The 21992-nt window shown below is 56.7% G+C and overlaps 8 protein-coding genes across 8 annotated transcripts; 5 read left to right on the top strand and 3 right to left on the bottom strand.

The window, feature by feature from the left end:
- Positions 1-3: 3 nt before the first annotated feature.
- Positions 4-2955, bottom strand: K437DRAFT_276487 (uncharacterized protein). Its single transcript, XM_013385009.1, has 2 exons — positions 2306-2955; positions 4-2243 (listed from the first exon to the last, which is right to left on the bottom strand). The coding sequence occupies exons 1-2, from the start codon at positions 2886-2888 to the stop codon at positions 13-15; spliced, it is 2814 nt and encodes a 937-aa protein (XP_013240463.1). The 5' UTR covers positions 2889-2955; the 3' UTR covers positions 4-12.
- Positions 2956-3154: 199 nt separating this feature from the next.
- Positions 3155-5347, top strand: K437DRAFT_259692 (NAD(P)-binding protein; the record flags this gene model as incomplete). The annotated part of the gene is made up of 4 exons (XM_013385008.1): positions 3155-4028; positions 4096-4517; positions 4584-4601; positions 4661-5347. Coding segments are annotated over exons 1-4 (1807 nt in total), but the record flags the coding sequence as incomplete, so codon positions are not given.
- On the bottom strand, positions 5347-7847 carry K437DRAFT_270786 (class II aaRS and biotin synthetase; the record flags this gene model as incomplete). Its single annotated transcript, XM_013385007.1, has 2 exons — positions 5347-6214; positions 6286-7847. The coding sequence occupies 2 exons, from the start codon at positions 7845-7847 to the stop codon at positions 5347-5349; spliced, it is 2430 nt and encodes an 809-aa protein (XP_013240461.1).
- Positions 7848-8727: 880 nt separating this feature from the next.
- K437DRAFT_36028 (uncharacterized protein) lies at positions 8728-9500 on the top strand. The gene has a single exon (XM_013385002.1). The coding sequence runs from the start codon at positions 8850-8852 to the stop codon at positions 9369-9371; it is 522 nt and encodes a 173-aa protein (XP_013240456.1). The 5' UTR covers positions 8728-8849; the 3' UTR covers positions 9372-9500.
- Positions 9501-11028: 1528 nt separating this feature from the next.
- Positions 11029-12950, top strand: K437DRAFT_36014 (uncharacterized protein). The gene is made up of 2 exons (XM_013385001.1): positions 11029-12679; positions 12827-12950. The coding sequence occupies exons 1-2, from the start codon at positions 11292-11294 to the stop codon at positions 12840-12842; spliced, it is 1404 nt and encodes a 467-aa protein (XP_013240455.1). The 5' UTR covers positions 11029-11291; the 3' UTR covers positions 12843-12950.
- On the top strand, positions 12650-14271 carry K437DRAFT_259686 (uncharacterized protein). Its single transcript, XM_013385006.1, has one exon. It carries the CDS (start codon positions 13058-13060, stop codon positions 13856-13858), a length of 801 nt encoding a protein of 266 aa, XP_013240460.1. The 5' UTR covers positions 12650-13057; the 3' UTR covers positions 13859-14271.
- Positions 14272-14914: 643 nt separating this feature from the next.
- Positions 14915-18697, top strand: K437DRAFT_35975 (uncharacterized protein). Its single transcript, XM_013384999.1, has 3 exons — positions 14915-17569; positions 17651-17817; positions 17906-18697. The coding sequence occupies exons 1-3, from the start codon at positions 15286-15288 to the stop codon at positions 18665-18667; spliced, it is 3213 nt and encodes a 1070-aa protein (XP_013240453.1). The 5' UTR covers positions 14915-15285; the 3' UTR covers positions 18668-18697.
- A 560-nt stretch (positions 18698-19257) lies between these two features.
- On the bottom strand, positions 19258-21513 carry K437DRAFT_35981 (uncharacterized protein). The gene is made up of 2 exons (XM_013385000.1): positions 21453-21513; positions 19258-21351 (listed from the first exon to the last, which is right to left on the bottom strand). The coding sequence occupies exon 2, from the start codon at positions 21251-21253 to the stop codon at positions 19373-19375; it is 1881 nt and encodes a 626-aa protein (XP_013240454.1). The 5' UTR covers positions 21254-21351; positions 21453-21513; the 3' UTR covers positions 19258-19372.
- Positions 21514-21992: the final 479 nt, after the last annotated feature.

Genomic DNA, 21992 nt, shown 5'->3' with positions numbered 1-21992 from the left:
ACAACATCCAATTTATCCTTTCCTCGATATGCCTAGCTGGTTCCGAGCCCTAATTGGCTTGGTGTCGTGTGCCGATCGCGTTCGACGCGTGTCTCTAGGCGGTGGCGCTGCCACAACCTTCTCAGGAGCTTCACCGCTCTTGGCTCCCGTCGTCGAGCCCGTGTCTTGGCCATGCGGCGCGGCTGGTGCTTGAAGCGCAGTTGCTGTGGACCGTGACTCGGTGGATGCGGCCTCACGTGGCGTCCCACTCATCAAAGCCATCAGCTTCCGCTGCTCACGCCGCGCCCTCGGATTGTCGTACGAAACCAGCACCTGCGTCTGCTGAGGCAGAGGTGGTGGTGCATCTTCTCCGTCACTATCCCTGTCCTCCGCCCCTCGTCGATCCTCATTCATCCCTACTGCCACAGGCTCGTGCTCAACGATCGGTACATCGCTATCGATGTCAAGCACAGACAAAGAGCGTTGCCTCGCGCGGTCGCTACCTTGCGGTCGCGCACTGCGAGGTCGTGGACGTCGCCTCCCGCCTTGCGCCACGCCGGCCGACGAGGCGCTCCTGTCGAGCGCAGCTTTCATTTGCTCTGCCAACGCAGATGTCGCCGCTGCCCGCCTAGCGACAGTACGATCCTTCACACCCAATTTGGATGCGGTAGTGGTGCCGAAGCTGGCCTCAGAGGAAGATGTCTGAGTACTGAAGCTGGTAAATTGCGCCATTGTGCTAGCAAACGCCGGGTGTTTGCCCTTCGGCAGTGCCGTGGGTGGGGCTGGCGACACGGAACACTGCGAGCGGCTGCTGCGCGGACGTGGAGGCGGATCAATAATGCCTTCTTGGAAACACCGTTCGAGAAAATCAAGCTTGACAATCTCTGTGCCGAATTTCTTGGCTTTTATCACCTTGGCATTATCATCCGGTGTATCATCTGCGATGAGCAGGTGCGTGTCCTTTTTGTTGAATGATGAAGACTCGTACACGCCCATTTCCTGGAGTATCGTGCTGATGAAGAGTCGTGAGGGGCCGTTGACGGGAAAGCCGGTGTAGTGGACTTGTACGGCACTTGAAGTCAGCAGAGGTAGAGGTAGAGGTACCTTCGTTGGCCGGAGTCCGACAAATTCACCTGGATCTGCGATCCGCCGGGAGAAGTTGCACTGCTCCAGCCACAGGACAGTGACTAATTGGCCCTGATGCGGCTGCGGTGCCGCTGAGTAGACGAGGGGCACAATGGTGTACTGGACAGAGGTTTCCGCATCTTCCATTACTGTTGCCCCTGCAACCTTCATCGCTTCCTTCATGCGTGACACCTTGTGGGGGTCAGGAGAGTCCATATCGAAGCGTGCCGAAACACCAGCCAGGTATTGAATTGGCTGAGATGGCTGCACGGATTGAGACCCTTCTATCTTCTTGCCCTTTCCTGTGTCCGCATCTGTTGCGCTCGCAGACGCTTCGCCTTGGGGCTGATCGGGCGGCAAGCAAGCACCTTTGTCCAAAGCATGTTGTCCCAAGCTTGTCTCTTGCGATGCAGAGAGGGGCTGTCGTGACTCGGGTGGAACTGAGCCCGGACCTTTTAAAGAATTTGGTGCGAAAGCCGGATTCGCACTTCCCGGGGAAGGATTGTTCGCTTTGGCTTGCAGCCCGCTGCCACTACTCGATTCAGTGTTTCCCCACTTGGATTTCTTGTTCAGGGTAGTCTCTGCGACTGCCAGCTTGGACGCCTCTGTGATCTGATCGACGACGCTTTTAAGTCGATTGGGCGCTTCAGCAGCATCGTCGAGACCCATGCTGCCGCCTCGCTTTAATCGCTTTTTGTTATCGACGAGGAGCGCACCATCCCCGGCAAACTTTCGCTTGCGCAAGGCTTCCCTTGCTGCTCTCATCCTGCCTTCGATGGTCTTGTCCATTTTGGCTTGCTGTTTGCGTAGCTCCTCGATCAACGCCTCTTTCTTGTTCATCGGCGGCGCATTGATCCAAACTTCATAATCCTCCTCCTCCATGCATACGCCGGCCTCTGCAGAGTCTTCCACCCACGCAGCCCGCACGACCCAAGGCGTGCTGTCCATTTGAGACTGCTTGCCTTGCCAGTTCTTTCTGAGGCGATCGCGTCTTGCGCTTAGAAACTCGAGCGTCTTAGACTTGCGTATGTCGTCGGTACCGCTGAGTACGTGCGTAACGCCCGCTTCCATCGAAAAGGAAGGGCAGAAGTCTGCTCCTAGTGCCTGGACTCGACGCGACAGCTCGAAAGAGGATGGACCTGGCGTTGCAAAACTTCAGCAACAAGAACATGGCTCGCAAAAGGAGACTCGCGCCGCTCACCCTCCGCAAAGCCTGTCATGGCAATCTTGAGTCCCTCAAGAGGTTTCATGGAATGCAACCTGGATATCTTTTCGAGGTCCGCAGTGTTCGCCTCGAGCCAGCACTCCATGATCGCGCCCAGCCAGGCGGTCGTGACGACCTTCATGCCAAGTCGGACGGCGCAACGGTACTTTTGGCTTCCAGGCTTGTTGGCAATGAGGTGCGTTACATCTTCTGTCAAGTCCTTCTCGTGCCTTGCACCGAGACTTTGGATGTGAGACGCGACCCTGTCGCGGTGCTGATCGATGCCAGTCAGGCAAATGACAAGGCCTGCAAGAGGCAGCGCATGCTCTTGATCTTGCGCGTCCATTCGAGCATTACCCTGAGCCCCATTATCTTCGTCTTCGCCCTCGCCGCCCTCGAGCACGGACTTTCGCATCAGCGCATCCTCCCGTTCTTCTCGTCCCCGTCGGGCTGCTGTGTGTGACGACTCTGCCGCATCGTCGACGCCGTCAATGTTGCGGGCTGCTGGGGCGACTGGGCGGAGCTTGACATTTGCTATCTTCTTAGATAGATGGCCTCTCCTGGCCCCTCCACGATTCATTTTCTAAGTGAGCGTCGGCACGCGAGTACCGCCAGCTCTGGGCGCAGATCGTCGAATGGAGGGTCACATACCATTTGGAGAGATCATGTTTCCATGTTCATCAGTTGAGTGCAGTATGCCAAAGAGGCTGTAGAGTGAGGTTGGGTTCGACGCGTTCAGACACGTCGGCCACACTGGCGCAGTGCCAAGTCTGCACACAGTCTCTTGTTAAGGGCCAGTACAATCCAAGTTCTGATCACGCTTTCAAGTTTCAGCTTTGCGTTGGACGACGGTAGGAGGCCTCTGGAAGAATCGGTTGAGCAGGTCTCGAATACAGTCAGGCTCCAAGCATGACCGCCCTTCGTGCTAACCAGTCCGAGGGAGGACCTGAACGTGCCAACACGCCGTGATTAGTGTTGTCACCCTCGACGAAAAAGCAGGCATCATGGTGGACCAGCCAGCGTTTTGCCCCCCAACTCCTGGTGCGCCAGTGAGGGATTCCAGCTCCCCTGATCCAGAGGGCCTCAGCTTCAACGATTGGGACATCCCTCTGCGGCTCCTTCGCGAGCTGTACCTCAAGCCAGAGTACATGTCTTATGGACTGTCCACCATTCCGTCAAGCGGGTCCTCCACCACGCTCGGTACTCCGACATTTCCTCCGAGCTCAAGTGCGCAATCTATTCTTCACGCCGCTGCAGTCTCGCCAGGCAGCTCGGCCCCGACTCCCAACACGCCCCCTACCGTCGTATTCAGGAGAGTGCGGACCGATTCGGGTGCGAGCAACGCTAGTTCTGCGTTCGTTGGGCCGTCTTCCGAGCAAGGTGGCATCCGTCGGTCGGCATCCCTAAGCCATGCAGCTACGCCTAGACATGCTACGGCTTCACGGCGATGGGCGCCCGGGGGATCGATATGCAAGGCAAGCGGCATCATTAATGCTGTAGGCGCTACCATTGCAAGCGATCAGCTGTCTCAGGCGCTAAGCCCCTCAGGTGCTGATGTGCCACACTCGAGCTCCTCAGCAAGCCTTTCGAGTTTGGGACAGAGCTTCAGTGCTAAACCCAGGACTCGTGTGGTCAGTTTCAGCCCTTCTCAGATGCCACAATTTCTTCCAACAAGAGTCCTCAGCTTTGAGCAAAAGAAACGCGTGCTAGTCACGGGAGGGTGAGCGCCTTTCAGTGGTGCAGGGCTCTTTGACATTCACGAATGCTGATCAGACTACGACTCGCAGGGCTGGCTTTGTTGGTAGTCATCTCGTCGATCGCCTCATGCTCATGGGTCACGAAGTCATGGTCGTGGACAACTTCTTCACCGGCACGAAATCTTCCTTGTCGCACTGGGTCGGGCATCCAAGTTTCGAGTTGGTCCGGCACGATGTAGTGAACCCACTGCTTGTCGAAGTGGATCAGATCTACCATCTCGCATGCCCGGCAAGTCCAAAATCCTATCAGGTCAACCAGATTAAGACGATCAAAACCAACTTTATGGGAACCATGAACATGCTCGGATTGGCTAAACGCACGAAGGCGCGGTTTTTGCTGGCAAGCACGAGTGAGGTATACGGCGACCCCGATGTGCACCCTCAACCGGAAAACTACAATGGTAATGTCAACCAGACCGGTCCCAGGGGCTGCTACGATGAAGGCAAAAGAAGTGAGTCCGCAGACTGCACCTCCGATCTCCAGTGCAAGACTGAAGCCTCCCATTGTCTGTCTACAGTTGCAGAGACTCTCACATGTGAGCGATAATGTACCGTGTTTGAAGGAAGGTTGGCTGATGGGATTGGATTGCTACAGACGGTTACCTCTACCAAGATGGTGTTGACGTTCGAGTAGCGCGCATATTCAACACCTACGGCCCACGAATGCATCCGTTCGACGGGCGAGTCGTCTCGAACTTCATCCTGCAAGGTCTCAAGGGCGAGCCTCTTACCGTGTACGGCGACGGCAGCCAGACGCGAAGCTTCATGTTCATTCATGACCTTGTTGATGCGCTCATAGCACTCATGAACGTCGAGGTGGATGACATTGCAGGCTCGGACCCGACCGACGAGAAGGGTAGAGACGACCTTCTACATGGCGTGCACGGTCCTGTGAACATCGGAAATGGTCACGAGTTCACTATCAAAGAGCTTGTCGAGGCGGTCGCAGCTGCAGTACAGCAGGTAAAATCCGAGCTTTCCCCTAATGGGCTGTTGGAAATGGGTTCCTTATCAGAGTCATTGGCGGCTGCAGACGCGCCGCATGTCGAAGGCGAAGCCGAGGAGATCAATGGGGTCAAGGTGGTCTACTGTCCGATGCCCACGGACGATCCCAAGCAAAGACGTCCAGACACGACCCGTGCAAAGCAATTGCTCAACTGGGAGCCTCGCTGGTCATTGAAAGAAGGTTTGCTCGAGATGTGCAGGTATTACGCCCACAGGATGGAATCGGGAGAAGTTAATGTAGCATAGCCCAACCAACTGCATGAGCCACTTGCTCTTTCATTCCTTTCGCCGTATAAGATTTTGCAACATGTCAAACGAATTGCCGTCTGGCTGCAAATCTATAAAAGGCGACGTGGTCGTAGCTGACTTGCTCCACGCGTCATAGTCTGCACTCGTGATCTGGTGCTCGACAGGCACGGCGCGGAGCATGCCGAAGTCGGAGCTGATGCCGACGATTCTCGCGTGCGTCGGCGGGTCGGTGTCCATGAGCGTCGCTTCCTGATCTGAGTGTAACCATATGTCGCGGTAGAGCTCTTTGAAGGGCTCAAATGTGCCCGTCTTAATGAAGATATTCCATAGCTGCTCGAAGGTTGCCAGTATCGCGCCGAGCAGCGCCTCTTGTGATACGAGTGGCAGGGCACTCCTGTCAGTTGGAAGGGTCGCGTTATGGATACTAATCAAATCCGAGAGTGACGTCGTTGGTCTTGAGTTGAGGCAATTGATCCCACAGCCTACAACGAGCGCGAAATCTTTGCCTGCAAATTGACTGTTCACGAGGACACCTGCAAGCTTGGCGTAGCGTTTGCCGTCAACCGTGAATGTGCCTTTCCTTTGCTCCTGCCCCGGTGCGTCCTCGCCGACCTCGGCATACACATCGTTTGGCCATTTTATCCTGATTTTTTGACCCACTTCGACATACGCTCTGCCCAGCGCGTGACGCACGGCAAGAACGATGGCTAATCCAGCGATGTATTGGACAAAAACGACACCACTTGCCAATGAACTTGGAAGATGTAAGACCGAGGAGAACTGCAAACAACCAAGAGGAGAAATCCAGGCATTTCCACCTCGGCCTCGCCCGGAGACCTGGTGGGTTGCAATGGCAGTGAACCCCGTCGGAAGCCGGCTGAGGACTTTGTAGTTTCTTCGAGAAGTCGAAATAGACATTTCAAGTCAGAAGATGCATGCAGGTTAGGTCAGTACGGACCAACTCACTTGTCTAGCATCGTCTGTGTGCTCGTAACCACCTGCGCGTACACGAATGCACTAGCAATCGTCACGGGGGCCTGCCAAGCAATTCCGCTCGAAGCTATGATGGGCGCATCGCGTAGCAGCTGCCGGCTAGCAGCCAAGCTCTTGATGAATTGAGGCGCATTAAAGTACGGCATCAATCTTCCGGATGAAGGGTACGCGCCAGACGGATACGCAAGGATGTACTTCGGTACCGCATTCAGGTCGACTTCTACGACTTGGTCAGTCATTTCTTCCCCGCTTGGTGATCCCCTGCTATCGGACGGAGTCAGGTATGCTTGATAGTCGGCATCTCGGCATAGTACTTGGAGCGAGGTCTCTGTCTGCTGCTGTGTCGCGCTTTGTGACGTTGGTAAGAAGATATGGAACGTGTCATTCACGTCTTTGAAGCCGAACAGCTCAGCAGACCGGAGGGCATCACGCTCGAAGTCCGGGTCATGGGGTCCTTCCCTGAGCGTCAGTTGGGAAAGCTGCGGACTGGAAATTTTCGAAGTTGGGGGTCGTGGGAGCTGACGGAGAGACTCCAATACTGAATGAACGGCGCCAGATTCTGTTTCCATCAGTATCAGCGGAGTGAGCCGAGGTGGGTCCGTGATCGAAGGGGTCTTGGCCGACGATGTCGAAAGAGAAAGGCCGGCGAGATGCTGCCGCACCGCCGACTCGTTCTGGCTTTCAGGTATGCTGACTTCCAAGCTCAAAAGCTTCAGAATACCCCCTAAAGCTCGGAGGCGTTGCGATTCTTGTAACTCAGAGTCCTGAAAAGAAGCAGGCAGAGTCGATACATCCCCGATCTGCTTGACGAATCTGCTGCGCGGGCCCATAGGGAACTCGGGGTGGACGCCAAAGAGCAGGGCTTGACCTTTGTCTGCTTTTGTAAGGATGACAGCAGGCTGTCCCGAGAAAATCGATTGTTCCCCACCAGCGATGGTCGGGTCATCGCTACTGTAACGGGCGAGGACTTCGATCCCTTGTTGCTTGTACTGCTCAGCGTGCATGAAAGCACCTCCACCGTTATAGTGAGCCGCCAATGATCCACTTCCCAACTTGGCATTCAGCTTCACTTGAACAACACGTGAACCGGCATCAGACTCGTAGACAAAGCCTGGATATACAGTGCCCTTGCATGTTCCAGGAAAGAAGCGCAGTGCTGGCCGCTCGCCTCTGACTTCGAGTGGCGTGCCCTCTTCGAAGTCACAGAATGACGAGGCAAAGTACGCGCCGGCGCATATTCCAAGAAAAGATCCTCCGTCTCGCCGGACGTAATCATTGATGCGCTCCACAGCAGATACTGTACTTCTACCAGAGGGGAGGGGATATTGTTGCGTAAGAGCGTCGAGGTAGGGCAAGTCCCTTCCCCCCGGGATCACGAACAGGGAGGTGCTGCTCGACCATGGATCCAGTGCAATTGACTTCGCTTGAATTGTCTGCACATCATACGACGGCAATAAGACTCTCAGAGTATTGATCGTGTGTGAGAGTGCGGACTGCGACGTGCCGGGGCCGGCATAGATCAAGATGTTGGACATGACGGCGAGAGAGTTCTTCGCAGGGGAGGCCGGGGACGAGGCGTTACTGCAGCACGTCGAGTATAGGCTGACACGATCAAAGGTAGGCTGGCCAATGCAGAATTCAGAAGCTCTCGCAATTCCCAAGCTCGCCGCAGTGTGGTTACAGATAATCTTCCAACGATACGCGCTAATGACCGCCCTAAAGCTGATTGCTGTAACTTTGGGAAGAGGGTGTTAGTCCATGGAGACATATATGCAAGCAAGAAGGACAGGAAGACGGGAGCCGAGAGTGTTTCGCTCATAACCCTAAGTCAAAAGGTCTACAGGAACAAGGCGCGTGCACATCCTGCCCCTTCATCGCCTCCTGGTTGCGGGAGCTTACTCGTGTGTGCCGACAAGGCAAACAACCCGAAGACGGCCGCCTGACTATCACTCCATTCTTACCGCTGGACGGTTAGGCCTCGATGATTATGCAGGTCATTCATTGCGTCTTGGAGGAGTCTCTTTCCTCTAAGGCAATAGGAATTGAATTCCTCCTCGCTCTCCTGCTACGATGCGAGGGCCATGCCAGGAGTGCAAATCTGTTCGGGCACTGCGCGAGGTCTTTCTTGAACGGTTGGATTTTGGCGGCGCGCGGTCATCGAACCAAAACAAGAATTCGCTCATTCCGCTTACCCACGGCACACACACTAACCTTGGTTGCGATTTTCAAGTGAGCCAATGGAGTATTGTAAAGGAGATTCAAGTGAGCCCACTCGATGTGCGTATGCATGAGAGATTACGTTGCGACCATCGGTATTCACAGTAAACCAATCCCTAGAGATGCAGCGGCACTCTACGAAGGCAGGGATAGTGACTACATTCATGCAAGTCTGAGGAGCATTTAGGTGCTTATAGCATCGGCAAGCATGCCTACGTCGACATGGGAGGCAGCCGGCCGGTTGTCGCCGCGGCATACTCGGTTCACTTCCACCCACCCTGCGAGCAGCTAGTCGTACGCACCGACGCCTCGCTCTTTGGATGGGGTGCATCACTATTATTTTGCCGGTACGGCACCGGCTATCCGTTTGGCCTTTATGTGCCACAAACGGAGTACAGGTATCCTTGGTGCGACCGTTGCGACGGAGGACCAGGAGGACGCGGGTGCTCTACTGGTGGTGGTCATATCTGATTCCGCGATCAAAGGCATCCTGCACGTCGTGCACGGGATCACCGCGCACGCACGGGTCCCGTGCTTCGTCTTCGCTCTCCGTTGCATCTCCTGGTTCCCATCTTTGGCGGCGAAAGTGGCTGACTTCAAGCGCCATTGTAAAGAGTGCCGAGCCTTCCGCAGCGTGGGGCCGTCGGGGGCACCGACGGGAATTCGCGAGCCGGCGGGTGTGGACGAACGTGTCCATGATCCACGTACGCGTTGGCCCTACCGACGCAGCGCCCGCGAAAAGCCTTATCACCCTGGTAGACCATGTATCGGGGTACATCGCCGCCGGTGCGGTCGATTTCCGCTCAGCGCATGACACGGCCGCCGCGCAGCACGCTCTTTGACTCTGACCATACGGTCCGCCCGCGGCTTTGACTTACAATAGCGCGGTGGAGCTCAAGAGCAAGGTCGTCGCTCACTATTTGCGCGTTCAAGACTGCAAGCTCGTGCGCTCTGAATATCTGCAATCCGAGAAGATCTGGGACCTGAAGCATTTCAAACAAAAGAAGCGCATGTTACGCATCAACACACCAAAGGAGGTCGAGTCATATCTGGAAGCTCCGTTAACCCTTGTCTAAATTTCCTTGACGCCTCAGTGCGTCTACAAGAAGCCAGACGTGCTCCAAAGAAGGTCCGCGACGTGCGATGGAAAAAATGATGAGCAATGAACAGGAGTGATGAGCATGAGAGTTGAGCACACGAGTGTCAACCTGGTCGACAGTGGGTACTCTGCACGTCTAAAGACATGCATATGTAATTTTGTACATTTATGTATGCAATGTTTGACGCCTGTGGCGCTGAAGCGCGTGCCGGACCTTGATCGACGCGTTGTTCCGCTGGGCGCTAGTGTGCTTTTGTGTTAGGCCCACATGGTCCCAGCTTGTCCCAGCTCTATACACCAGCATGCACCACTTGAGACTAAATACTACTGACTGCTGACCTGCGAAAAACAGCGAATTCATACATGATGCCCCTCATAATACATGTAAAACACGGCATGCTGCGGCGGCGCTTGGCGTCTTTGCGACAAACTTTTTTGGACTCTTGTGGACTTGTCATTGTGCTGTTCCGCTCCTCTTGCGACTTTGCTCTAGACCGGCTGAGGGCTCTGACCTACCTACCTCCATGGGTTCTCCTGTGTCGCGGAGTCACGCATCGTTCGATGGTGCGCTAGTTGCGCCTCGCCATTGTTTTCTTTTGTCGCCCATTCAATTGGATTTGGAGTGCCGAATGATTGGTGCTGTATGTAGGTAGGGAAAATATCAGGCATTGAGGGATCTTAACCTTCAACTCTCCATGCATGGGCGCAAGCATTAATTATTTTCCCCCACATCTGTGTTCAAAAACCAGCGATCCTCACTTCGCCCGTGCTTGTATGTATAAGCATACCCCGCTTAGCTCCGCAAGCGTGAAGGGTCGACAAGGTCCCGTGGTGTTCTCAACTTTGCATGACATTTATATTCGGGCCCAGCAGTCTAGAATGAAAGACAATGGAAGAAGCAGCAGACCACAGGGTGCAGATGTGAGCTTTGGAGTTTGTGGCCATTTGGGCTCCTCTTCGCCAATCGCTTCCCAATTGCCATCACCAGACTCGCACAATTTTCTGTTGTGCTACGTATGTAGTCACCAATACTTCCCACTACTACTGGTGCGCTGGTGTACCGACACCAGGGACGAAGCGTTTCAGCACTTTGAGACCCGCCAACGAGAGAGATTATGGGCGTATGTATGTATGTGAGCTATTGAAACTGTGTCACTAGATGAGCTGCTTGCTTGCTCCCACTTGCTCCTGGCGGCTAGTGGAAGATCCAAAAGGGCCGCTCGCCCACGCTTCCAACACATGCCATCGTTGGATGTCGCAAGTCGCACGTCGCAATGTCTAACAGAGCCAAGGCTTTGAGAAGCTCAGCTTGATCCGCACAGTATACAGAACGATCGAACGATCGAAGCCATCGAGCTGTGGCGCTGTGGCCGCGACCAGCACAACCAGTAGAGAAGTGCAGCAGGCCTCAGCTTGGTGTGACATGTACCAGGCACGGCATGGCCGCCGCTTATCATTAACCAGCTCCTGGCGTTCTTCTTTATAAGTCTCTGATCCCTCTTCATTTCTTCGTGATACCCAACCCCCCATATCGTCGCAGACATCCTCCGCTGTGGTTCCTCAACTGCCAATAGCACGGGCAGCGCAAGAAGTGCAAGCCGAGCAGGACCCCCAACTCTCCAAAAGTCGCGGGATCAAAAGTATTGCAAACGCGAATAGCAATATGGTCAAGCATCATCGATTGCCAATCGGGCGACCAGGTTTTGGAGAGAGTCAGACTTCCAAAACGGCAGCCGAGATTGCCGCCGAGCTACATTTGTCGATGCGGGCGCTGCAGTCGAGGTACAAAGGCAAGCGAACGTTGAACAAAGCATCCTCATCCTCCAGTCGAGCGAAGTCCCGCCTTCCCTCGGTGTCGTCTGCACCATCTACCAAGGAGCTCCCAGCGTCGGCAGCTTGCGATCGATGCAGACGGCTCAAGACCAAGTGCGAGCGAAGATTCGAACCCGACAAGCCTTGCGGGCGATGTGTCAAGGCTGGGGCTGAGTGCACCAACGAAGATACCCTCTTACTTCCCGGTCCCCCGAAACGTGAACAGAAGAGCATATTCAGCGATTGGGGTGTGCCATACAAGACTTTTCGCGAAGCACTCAAAGAGCAACGTCGTCAAAGTCAAAGTGCCTATAGCGCTCGGCGACCTGGCAGGCCAATGCATCCTCGACATTCTTTCAGCGGGACAGCGCCCGCAACGACTACTTCGTCATCATCCTCTTCGGTCATCACGCACAAGGTCGCGTCTAATGGCGACTCAGACGGTTCAAATTCAGCAACCAGCACATCCGCCATCGATAACCCACACTGGAGCGCCCACAGCTTCGACTTAACTACCATCCCGTCAGGGTTCGGCCCCATTCTGCAGCCGAGCATTCCTTTCGTTCATGCGCAAGAAGCGCACCACTCAACATATCAGCCAACACTCGGTGACGCGTCACCCTTGTTCGCTTCTCTCACACCAAGCAACGGTGACCAATCGAGGACCCCGGATCTGATACACCACAGGTCAGCGAGTGAGACGTACTTACCTCAACTTCAGGCTAGCCGCGAGTGTTCCCTCGGGTGGAATGCTGCTGCGGCGGGCTATCAGGCGGTGCAGGCGCCTCACTTGAAAAGCCTTGTGGATTCGCCACCATCCCGCGAGTCCCACAGCGAGTATGCAGCCTTCCGGCATTATGGAACTCAGCCGCCCCAGCACGAGTCTCAAGTGCCTCACCGTGGCGGTCCGAGACATGGTTCCGTCCCCACTTTGAGCTACAGTCCGGCGTCGATGGCAGAAGAGCTGCGCTACGCTCTTTCCGCATCGCCCAGGGATCTGTCTAATACTTTCCCAACTACGGCCGTCGGATCATCCAAGGCCTCACGTAACTTCAATAGCTCTGCCAACTCCCCCTCCGCGGCGTCCCACCACGCAATCATGCTCGTTGATGAGCAGCTCGAATCACTTTTTGTGAAACCCAACTGCCACGAGCTGCCCAGTCAAGTCGGGGTCGGTGCTTCGCTTCGTTTTGCGAATAAGCTTGACGAGTCATTCAGTTTATTATTTGATGAGTCTGGGTGAGTGAATACCCGCATCGGCTTACGCTGCTACCACATCCAGCTGAAGAAGGCTTGGGGCCCACTTTACGGCGTAGAGCGATTCAAGTGGCACCCGTGTCGTCAGATGGGGATGCATCATGCAATAGGCTGATTACGTTTTTCCAGCAGGACTGGAGTGTGATTGGCCCGGCTGGCAGGATAATCTCGCTTCCTTGGGACCGGCTCGAAGATACGTCTCGGCCAATTTCACTCTGGCCCGAGCTTGCGTTGCACGAATCTGACTTTGACGGGCTGCGTGCACAAGCAAATCGCCTTCTTCTGCATCCGGCGACTCCTCGACTGATCAAGCGGTACTTTGCCTCCGCGCATCATGCATTTCCATGTCTGCATTCGCGTATGTTCTTCGACAAGCTTGATGATCTCATCCGCATCGCGCAGACAAGCAACACGGGCGGCAAGACCCCAGTTGAGATTCGTCATGGGCAGGCTATCGTGCTCATGGTCGCCGCCATTGCAGCCTTTGTCGACCCTGGTGCAATCGTCTCGTTCAATGACGGCAAGAACAAGGCCAGGGTCAGTTTTGACCACTTCGCATTTCACTGTTACAAGGTCGGCTGGGCGCTCGCGCAGCCTCGACAGACTGGTTATGCGTACGACGAGATCACGTTCGACCTCTCGCGCATCCTGCGCATCTCTACGCTGTCGCTTGCAGTGCATCGCTTCATCGAGCCGCTGGTGGTGCATGTATGCCGCACACTTAGCGCATCGCAATGGTTGCTATCGAACATGTTGGCGCTGTACAGCCAACGGCCGGTGGAGATGGAGGAATGGAAGCGGATTCTCGCGGATGGATTCACAGCGCAGATTCACCAGCGTCTCTGGAGGGACCGCTCGTTCCAGCTCCCGAACGTAGACAACTTGAAGCTGCTCGGCCCTCCTCGTCCGATGAACGGCGAGTACCGCGACGAGGGTCTAGGCGGTGCGAGCGACCGGGAGTGCATTGGCGCGTATCGACAGGATGTCGCACTGCATTTAATCTGGAAGAGGATTATCGACTCAGAGCTCTGCCAACCTCTGCAACTCGACGATGGTGAGGAGGAATTATCGAAAAAGAGAGTCGAAGCAGAGGCGGCGAGGCGCGATGCTGCGGCCCGCGAGATTTACGCGGATTTGGAGGATTGGGCGCTGCATCCCTAGGTATTGAAAGACGAGGGCAGTGAACCAGCAGCGCCGTGCTATCCGATCGAGCGGACACAGCAAGAAACGATGGCCGCACGCCACTGGCGCTTTATCCTTCGCACGCGCTACCACGATGTCCTGGATGTAATATCAGCGAGTTTGCGCGAGGTGCACGCGCAGACGGAGGAGCCTCCAAGACGACGCACGCTCCTCGACTCCTTCATATCGTCGGACTTTCCGGACGCCGCTTTGGAAGGGGGCTCGGATGCTCGGTGGTGGCCGGATGAGAACGACCGGGTCGCCCAATGGATCCAGGCGATGAAATTCTGTAAGACGGAAAAGTACAGCTTGCAAAAGAGGCCACTGGCCTGATCTAGACATATGCAGCGTTAATGTCAGTTGTCTTCCATACATCGTCACATCGTTCTACAATCTTTATTCACATTGTCACGTCAAACAGAGCCCGGCAAGCACGTCTGGTCGTGGTAGCCCGTAAAGGGCTCAGGTGCAAAGCGGCCAAGTCTCCACGAGTCTGGTTTGTCCCGTTGGTGGTACGTGCGACTTTTGCAATCCGCCAATCCCCCAAACAAGGCCAGCAATCTATAAGATAAAGAAGCACTTTCAAGAAATTTGAATGGATGTGAATTATTTCCTCAGTTTCTTCGCAGGATTTGGCATCTTCGCTGTGGTTTGGCACATATATTCCGCGTTATTTGGAAGAAGTTCGAATTGGTCTCTAGGCGTGCCTCGCTGCGAACGGCGTGTCCGTTGCCACATCGCTGGCGCGCTGCGCGCCTCATCATCCCTGTCCCCCCGCAAAGCAGGCAGCTGCTGTCTAGCGGCACATCTGACCTCGGCCGTTGGTGTCTTCCAGTGATAGGGCTATGAACGGCGCTGCGCCAGTGTGAGCCACCCGGTTACAGGAATTTGATTCCATCATCCGCGGATTTGCATCGAAATGAGTTGCGAAATTCTGTGAGGTGCGACCAAAAACAGCGCAGATCCGGAGACGGGGTGTCGACGACAAAAGAGTTGTATCAAATTGTTTGCTGGGTAGGGCACGTCGCTTCGTCCTCACCAGGTGCATACGCACAACAGGCCCTCTATTTGACTCGGATGCTTGTTGAACGCCGCAGTCAACTCTTTGATGAGGACCAAAGTGCGCATTATCAACCTGCGAACAGGTAACAACGAAGAGCGGCAGCGGCGGTGATTGTCCCCGCTCGACGCGCACCGCACTTTACCAAGGCCGCTCTGTAGCCACCCCTTGCCAAGTTTCCTGTAACGAAGAAGCTGCCCAGGTCGGCGGATTCCCAGCGGGCAGGTCTCGAGAGTTCGTCTATTATTCGGCTCTTTGACGAGAGTGCCAGCGTGCGATTGATTGCTGCTTAGTCGTCCTCTCAGGAGGCCGTCAGCAACCTCGTCAAGTAAAAGCATCGCCACTGATGTCGTCATCCAACATGGCATCGCGGGTGCATCAATTTCACAACCGCTTCCAAACACCCGAAGACGCCAGTGCAGCTGCACCAGCACCTGTAGCAGATGCTGCAGACAAGAGCCTAGTCGAAGCGCACTTGGTCGATTTCCAAGGGCTCAACAGGGATTTTGCAGCTGGCCTCAAGTTTCCTGGTTCCGGCGACCAGAGTTCCAACTCGATCAACACGCCCAGCACGACCACGACCGCTTCGACAGCGCCGAGCACACAGTCTCTTTCCGCAAGCGACATGTACCCGGAGTTCAGCAGCTTTGATACCAATCCTACTTTCCCTAAGGAGAAACCCTTTGCCAACATCAACTTCGGTGCGACGCCAAGTCAGACAAGTGCTGCAACCAGTGCGGCGAGCAGTGCAGTGCAATCACCAGCCATGCGCAGCACAAATGGCACTGCCTATGTGAACGGCGGACAACCACCCAAACAAAGTGTTGGTGCATTCAGCGCGGACAGCGTCCAGAGCACAAGTATCGCTCCTTCTTTCAGCAACATGAGCATCGCCCGTCAGAGCGGCGACGTCGCGAGGCTCGAAGCTGCTGCAGAAGCAGCGTCGGTTGATTTGCACGAACAAGGAAGAGGCAGCCATTCATCAGCGCCTGAAGTCCCATCTTATGGGCTGGTGACGATGCCATCAACCGCAGAGAGCAACTACGGAGGACCTGGCGAATACGCTGATGCAGGTCCAGTTTCGAGCGCAAGCTACTATCTTGCGAGCTCTACTTCCTCTGCAGAGCCATTAAGCCGCGATTCAATTCCTTTTACCGGCGCCAGTTGGCCGCTGCCTCAACCCGGGCCACATGCAACTGGCATGCCAACCATGCCGCCGCAAGATCTGTTAGCAACAAAGTCAGCGGGCATTGCACACCCATCCGAGCTCCCGAACGCCGATGATGACTATGAAAGCCCTTTCCCCGAAGGTAGTGGGCAGCGCACTCGTCCAAACAGCTTCTTTGGTATCAATAACGGTCAGAGCGACGCAGCAACCGCTGGAGCAGCAGGTCGTACTAGGACTCCACTTGGCGCGTACGCCACACCAGACACGGGCTCCAGCATGGGCGGCTGCGCCAGTGCATTGGACAACGACAGTGCGATGACGGGCGGAGCCATAGGCGGACGTCCTTCTTCGTTCTTTGGCGGTACGGACCTTGGTGGTCCGCTTCCAGGAACGGAGACAGTCAGCCGAGATGGACAGACACAGTCAGCTCGTATTGCGGCGTATCATCGCGGCGAGACGCTTAATTCGACAACGAACGACGATGAGACTAATAGATGGGGGGTTCGGAGAGGCAATAACATGCCACCGCCAATCAATACGAATGCCAGCAACATTCCCAACACCTCGTCTGCTCACACTCCGACGGGCCCTGCAAATGATCGCCCAAGGTCGATTGCACCGGCCAACCCAGCAGGGGCATTGCTCAACCATAGCCATCTCAAGCCGGGTCAGCAAGCCGCTCTTCTATCGCATGGAAAGACGCTCGAGCTGTACCGCCAAAACGCGAGAAAGACAAATGACCCGAACCTCATCTACGAGTTTTCCGTTTTCATGATCGATGCATCAAATACGATGGGGATGGTGGAGGGTGGCGGAGAGGGGGCGCCCGCTGCAGGCCAAGAGGCTGCGAAGGAAGACTTGATTAAGGAAGCGCTTGGCCTCCTGAAGAAGGTTGCTGATCGCGGGCATGCAGATTCGCAGTACTTCTTGGCCGATTGCTACGCCAATGGCATCGGGACACCTGGCGGCAAGCAAGCGTTTGACAAGGCGTACCCGCTCTTCATTCTCGCCGCCAAGCACGGTCATCCAGACGCCGCCTACCGAGCGGGGACGTGCCAGGAGAAAGGCTGGGGCTGCCGCAAGGACAATGCTAAGGCCCTGCAGTTCTACCGCAAAGCAGCTTCGCAAGGCCACCCAGGCGCCATGTACCGTCTCGCCACTGCCGAGCTCAATGGTGAGCTGGGGCTCAAGAAGAGCGCAAAGGAGGGCGTCAAATGGCTCAAGCGCTCCGCCGAGGCTGCCACCCCGGAGTTCCCGCATGCGCTGCACGAGCTAGCGCTCCTGCATGAGCGTGGAGTTGACAATGTTGTTTTTGTCGATCCCGAGTATTCCTGCGAGCTCCTGGCGCAGAGCGCAGAGATGGGCTACGCCCCAAGCGCGTACAAGCTTGGTGTCAACTACGAATATGGACGGATGGGATGCCCGCAAGACGGGGGATTGAGTATCCACATGTACAACATTGGTGAATCTTGACGAGTGTTGAATCTGGTAATATCTATTTCTCAAGGGCCAACGCTGACTTTCAACACGTTCACCTCTCCAGCCGCACAACAAAACCACAAGGAGGCTTGCTTTGCTTTAACAGCGTGGTATCTCGTGGGGGCGCCGGGCATCTTGCCGCAGAGCGACACCGAGGCGTACTTGTGGGCCAAGAAGGCAGCAGAACAAGGCTTGGCGAAGGCAGAATACGCGGTTGGATACTTTACCGAGGTGAGCAATGCTATCGGTTGGCGCCCTTTGCCTTTCTCATCATTCTTGCAAGGTAAGCTAACAAACTTTCGCACATGCTCTGTTCCAGATGGGCATTGGCACTGTCAAGGATTTACGTGATGCCAAGAGCTGGTACAAGCTTGCTGCGGAGCATGGCGACCGCCGAGCGAACCAGCGTATCGGTGCATTGTCAAGGATGTCTGCAAGCGGCCTTGGTCCCGCGGCAAAGCGAGCCAGCCAACAAGTACCTCTCCCTGCGCCACCAGTAGAACAGAGGCCATCTCAGCCGCGAAACTTTGATCCGCGCCTGTCACAGTGGATCGGTGATCCAGATGCAGCAGATCGACGCAAGCACGCAGGCTTTCGGGCGCATCGTCAAGATTCGCAGGATTCCTTTGTCGGCCCCTCGGCAACGTCGCCGGGAGGCTCGCGCCCAATGTCCATGGCCACCGATGCATACTCGTCCTTCGCTCCCGCTCCCATGTACTCACAGCAGATGCCCATGCATCGTTCGCGGCAATCCTTCTCGGCTGCTCCTCCTGGCGCGGCACTACCTGCTGGCTTGCATCCGCAGATGCAAGCGGGTGTCCCCGGTGGGCCTCTGTCTCCACGAGACAAGGAGGAGGCGCGCATGCAGCAGCGACTAGCTCTTCTACACAAGCAGGAAGCTCAGCAGGCATCGCCGCAGCAGCAACATCGCCAGCAAATGCTGCCCTCGAGCTATCCGATGGCTCCGCACGCTGGAAATGCGATGGGCAATCGACAGATGCCGACGCCGCCTCCTTCGCAGCAGCCACAGGCAGCAGAAGCAGGAAACCCAACACAGAAGAAAAAGTCTTGGTTTAAATAGAGACATCCGGTCTGCAGGGCACTTTGACGCGCCTTCCCACGCTCACGATTCGTCACGTCTTACGATCCAGCTATGACGACCCCTCCGCTCCGCAGCTCACCCGCAATGTTATCCTCCCTCCTGCCAAGTGTTTGCCCGACTCGTCCAAACTTCAGCTCTAGCTCAAGCCGACGCTTCCAGCTCTTGTTATGTTGCGTTGCATCTCTACTCGGATCATTATTTCCCCATGCAGCATCTTTCTCCCATAGTCGCACTTTGACCAACAGCACCATACCAATCCATGCTCCTGATGGACTCTTGACCCTTAACGTTTTACATGGTTGAACCCTGTCGCGCTGAACGCTGTCTTCTTTGGGCCCCGATCCACCGGTTGCCCTTTGTCCCCGACCCAGAGGGTTCATTCGAGAAGGCAGGCAGGAGGCTGTGCGCGGCGCTGGCGTGAATATGCTTGGCCAATCTAGTAGTATACGTAGCATAAAATGTGGGTCGCCATCGACATGTGATAGCGAGATGCTCTATCAGGAAGAGGGAGGAAGAGGCAGTTGCTTACTGGTGCGGGGTGATGCTTCCGATGCAACATAACTGTGCTGATCGTCGATAGAAACAAAGCATCCCTGAGAGATCGGCATGTAGGGGTGGTCTGCCTGCAGCAGGAAGCGCTTGAATCGCGAATCACGAAGCGGAGCCCACTGCGTCGGCGGAGGCCTATGCACTTTTCCCGTGGGTGGACGCCTCCTCGTCGGCGTCGGACGCGCGCTTCGCGTCATTGTCGTTGCTATTACTGCGTTTGCTGCCGTCTGCTGCTCTGCTCGCGCCCTCCTCGGCGGCGACAGCGACGCCAGCGTCGCCAGTCTCAGCCATGGCGGGCGCATCACCCTCATCGTCCGCAGCGCGATGCACTCCCTCCGCCTCCTCCACCTCTGCCTCTTCATCCTCCTCTGGCATCGGCTTGAACTCCTTGCTCAGGCCGCTGACGCCGCGCCGCGTGCCTGCCGCCAGCAGGCTGGAGAGCCCGTCGGCGACCGCGGCAGCGTCAACAGCATCCCCGCCCCCCGCTGCACTCGCGCCAGGCCCAGCAGCAGCGCCGGCAGCCAGCGGGCCAGGCGACGCGCCGCGTGACCGCGGCCGGCGCGTACGCGACGGGTAGTGGTGGTCGGCGGGTTCTGTAGAGCCGGCGCGGCTGCTCCTGCCGTCGTCAGCGGCGCTGGCGCTTCTCGCTGCGCCCTTGCGCGCGCGCTTGGCCGCAGGGCCGGCGCTGGCGCCGGTGGACGTGTACGGCATCGTGTACGGCGAGGCGCTCTTGCGCTGGCGCTTGCCGAGCGCAGAGGTGTGTTCGCGCACGAGCGTCACCTGTCCATGGCCGTTCATGAGCGCTGCGTCGGCCCCCAGCAGGCTCGCCAGGCCGTCTGCGGCTGCAACTGCTCCTGCTGCTGAATGCGCCCCGTTCGCGCTCCCACTGCCGTTGCTGTTCACGTAAGATCCTGCTGACAAGCCGCCACCGCCACCACCACCCGCACCTCCACCGCCAGCCGGCGCAGCGCCAGTGCCAAAGCCAAGAATGTGCTCGAGCTCAGCCTTCTTGGCCGCAAGGCGGGCCATCTCGCGCTTAGCCGCAAGGGCGGCCTTGACGGCGCTCTCCCTGGTTTTGTGCAGCACTGTGCCTGGCGCGCCGGGGTAGCGGTCGTTGGTCAGCGCAAAGATGTCAGCGCGCCGGCCCGTCTGCGCGTCCCAGGTGCGTGTGGTAGCCAGGAGCGGGTGGGCGGTGCGCGGCGCGACGATGTGGCACTGCTGCTGTTGTTTGCTTGTACGGGCAGCAGCTGTCGCGGCCGGCTGTGCATATTGGCGCCCGGGAAGGGAGCCGCGTGCGTGGTCGCTTTGTTCGCTTGCTGACGGAGTGGAAGCGGTGGTGGAGGTAGCTGCGGCTGGGGCTGCAGCCCTGGCAGACGGACTGCGAAATACCTTTACGGCCTTGCGTCTCGAAAATGAAGTTGTGGAAGCAGAAGAAGACGAGGCGGAGGCGGAGGAGGAGGAGGAGACAGCGGCGGTGGGGGCACGAGCTCGTGGGATGTTGCTTCCGGTGGCGGCAGAATAGTGTGCGCCAGAACGACTCGGGGGATCGGTGTACTGCTGTTGCTGTTGTTGTGGCATGACAAACGTCAGACACCACTCTGGCGGGAGCGGCTGCTGCTTTCCGGTACGCAGGATAGTCAGCGCTTCGCCAAAGCTGCTTGGGGTCGTGCTCGCAAAGCTGCTGCTGCTGGTTGTGGCGCCTGCCTCCCTTGCGCTAGAAGCTCCGGCAGCGGAAACAGGAGAAGGAGAAGGCGGCGGCGCCTTGAGGCCTTTCGGTGCATAGCTGGCGGGTAGAAGGGGATGAAAGGGCAGTGTGGGCGCTGTGCCTGCGCTGCTATTCCCACTCTTCGCCGCTGCTGCCACTATTCCTGTACGGGAAGCAACGGCGTTCCGGGGAGCGCCGCTGGCGACGGAGCCGGCGCGGCTAGCTGTGCCGCCGCCCCTAGGTCCAGGTGCAGCAGCAGGAGGGGGGTTGATGTAGATTTGCAGGGCTTTCGGGAGCGCTGCGATTGACATAGTAGCTACTGTTGCTCGGGTGATAGTGATAGTATTGGTGATAGATAGATGGATGAGATGAATAGCGCTGGGGGTCGTTGCAGGGGGGCGGTGAAATGCTAAGGTTGATGTCGCCGTGCATTGCGCTGCGTCAGTCTGGATCTGATAGGAAGAAGAGAGGACACGGGATGGGGTTTGGGGGGGGGGGAGGATCCCTCACTCGCTTGCTTTTGCTCTCACGCCAGACGCCGCTGCGTAAGGGGATGTCTGCGCCAATGTGGAAGCCGGCTCCAATGCGTTGCTGCGTAGAGGGCTGCGCGGGATTGGGGTCGATTCGAGCCGAATGTGTCGCTGCTGCTGCTGGTGCCCAGCGCTGTGGTGTATATGCAGGAGACGAGGATGAGAGCAACGCAGGCGCGAGCGTGGGCTGTGAGGGCGAGTCAGGGCGTACAGGGTGCACAGAGCGGGGGATACAGCTGAATGATAAGCACGAGGCGGTCGATGTGGGAGGAGCATCCAACAGCCAGCATGTAAATATGTATGTCCGCTGCACCCAACTCCACCTCTATGCAGAGGAGGTGTGATGTGATGATGGCTGACGATGATGATGATGATGATAGACTGCTCTGCTCGCGCCTCCCAGTCCCACCCTCTGCTCCTGCTCGGCGGTGATGGCCATACATATGTCCCCGCGCAACCCTTCAAATCACCGCCCAACCATTTCACATCTCACCAGAATCCAATCCGCTCTTCATTGGCT

Source organism: Tilletiaria anomala (genome assembly GCF_000711695.1).
Source record: "Tilletiaria anomala UBC 951 chromosome Unknown K437scaffold_132, whole genome shotgun sequence".
Lineage (NCBI taxonomy): Eukaryota > Fungi > Basidiomycota > Exobasidiomycetes > Georgefischeriales > Tilletiariaceae > Tilletiaria > Tilletiaria anomala.
The sequence above is the reverse complement of the archived record's forward strand: the minus strand, read 5'-3'. Positions and strand labels throughout refer to the sequence as shown.

What these genes read in the sequence shown, in the direction of transcription:
- K437DRAFT_35981 (XM_013385000.1), bottom strand. Translation starts at nt 21,253, where the DNA reads ATGTCAATCGCAGCGCTCCCGAAAGCCCTGCAAATCTACATCAACCCC.
- K437DRAFT_276487 (XM_013385009.1), bottom strand. Translation starts at nt 2,888, where the DNA reads ATGAATCGTGGAGGGGCCAGGAGAGGCCATCTATCTAAGAAGATAGCA. An exon ending in CATGACAGGCTTTGCGGAGG is followed by an intron (nt 2,244 to 2,305) that starts GTGAGCGGCGCG and finishes TTGCAACGCCAG; the next exon opens with GTCCATCCTCTTTCGAGCTG.
- K437DRAFT_36014 (XM_013385001.1), top strand. Translation starts at nt 11,292, where the DNA reads ATGGTCAAGCATCATCGATTGCCAATCGGGCGACCAGGTTTTGGAGAG.
- K437DRAFT_259686 (XM_013385006.1), top strand. Translation starts at nt 13,058, where the DNA reads ATGTTCTTCGACAAGCTTGATGATCTCATCCGCATCGCGCAGACAAGC.
- K437DRAFT_36028 (XM_013385002.1), top strand. Translation starts at nt 8,850, where the DNA reads ATGGGGTGCATCACTATTATTTTGCCGGTACGGCACCGGCTATCCGTT.
- K437DRAFT_35975 (XM_013384999.1), top strand. Translation starts at nt 15,286, where the DNA reads ATGTCGTCATCCAACATGGCATCGCGGGTGCATCAATTTCACAACCGC. An exon ending in TATCCACATGTACAACATTG is followed by an intron (nt 17,570 to 17,650) that starts GTGAATCTTGAC and finishes TCACCTCTCCAG; the next exon opens with CCGCACAACAAAACCACAAG. An exon ending in CGGTTGGATACTTTACCGAG is followed by an intron (nt 17,818 to 17,905) that starts GTGAGCAATGCT and finishes GCTCTGTTCCAG; the next exon opens with ATGGGCATTGGCACTGTCAA.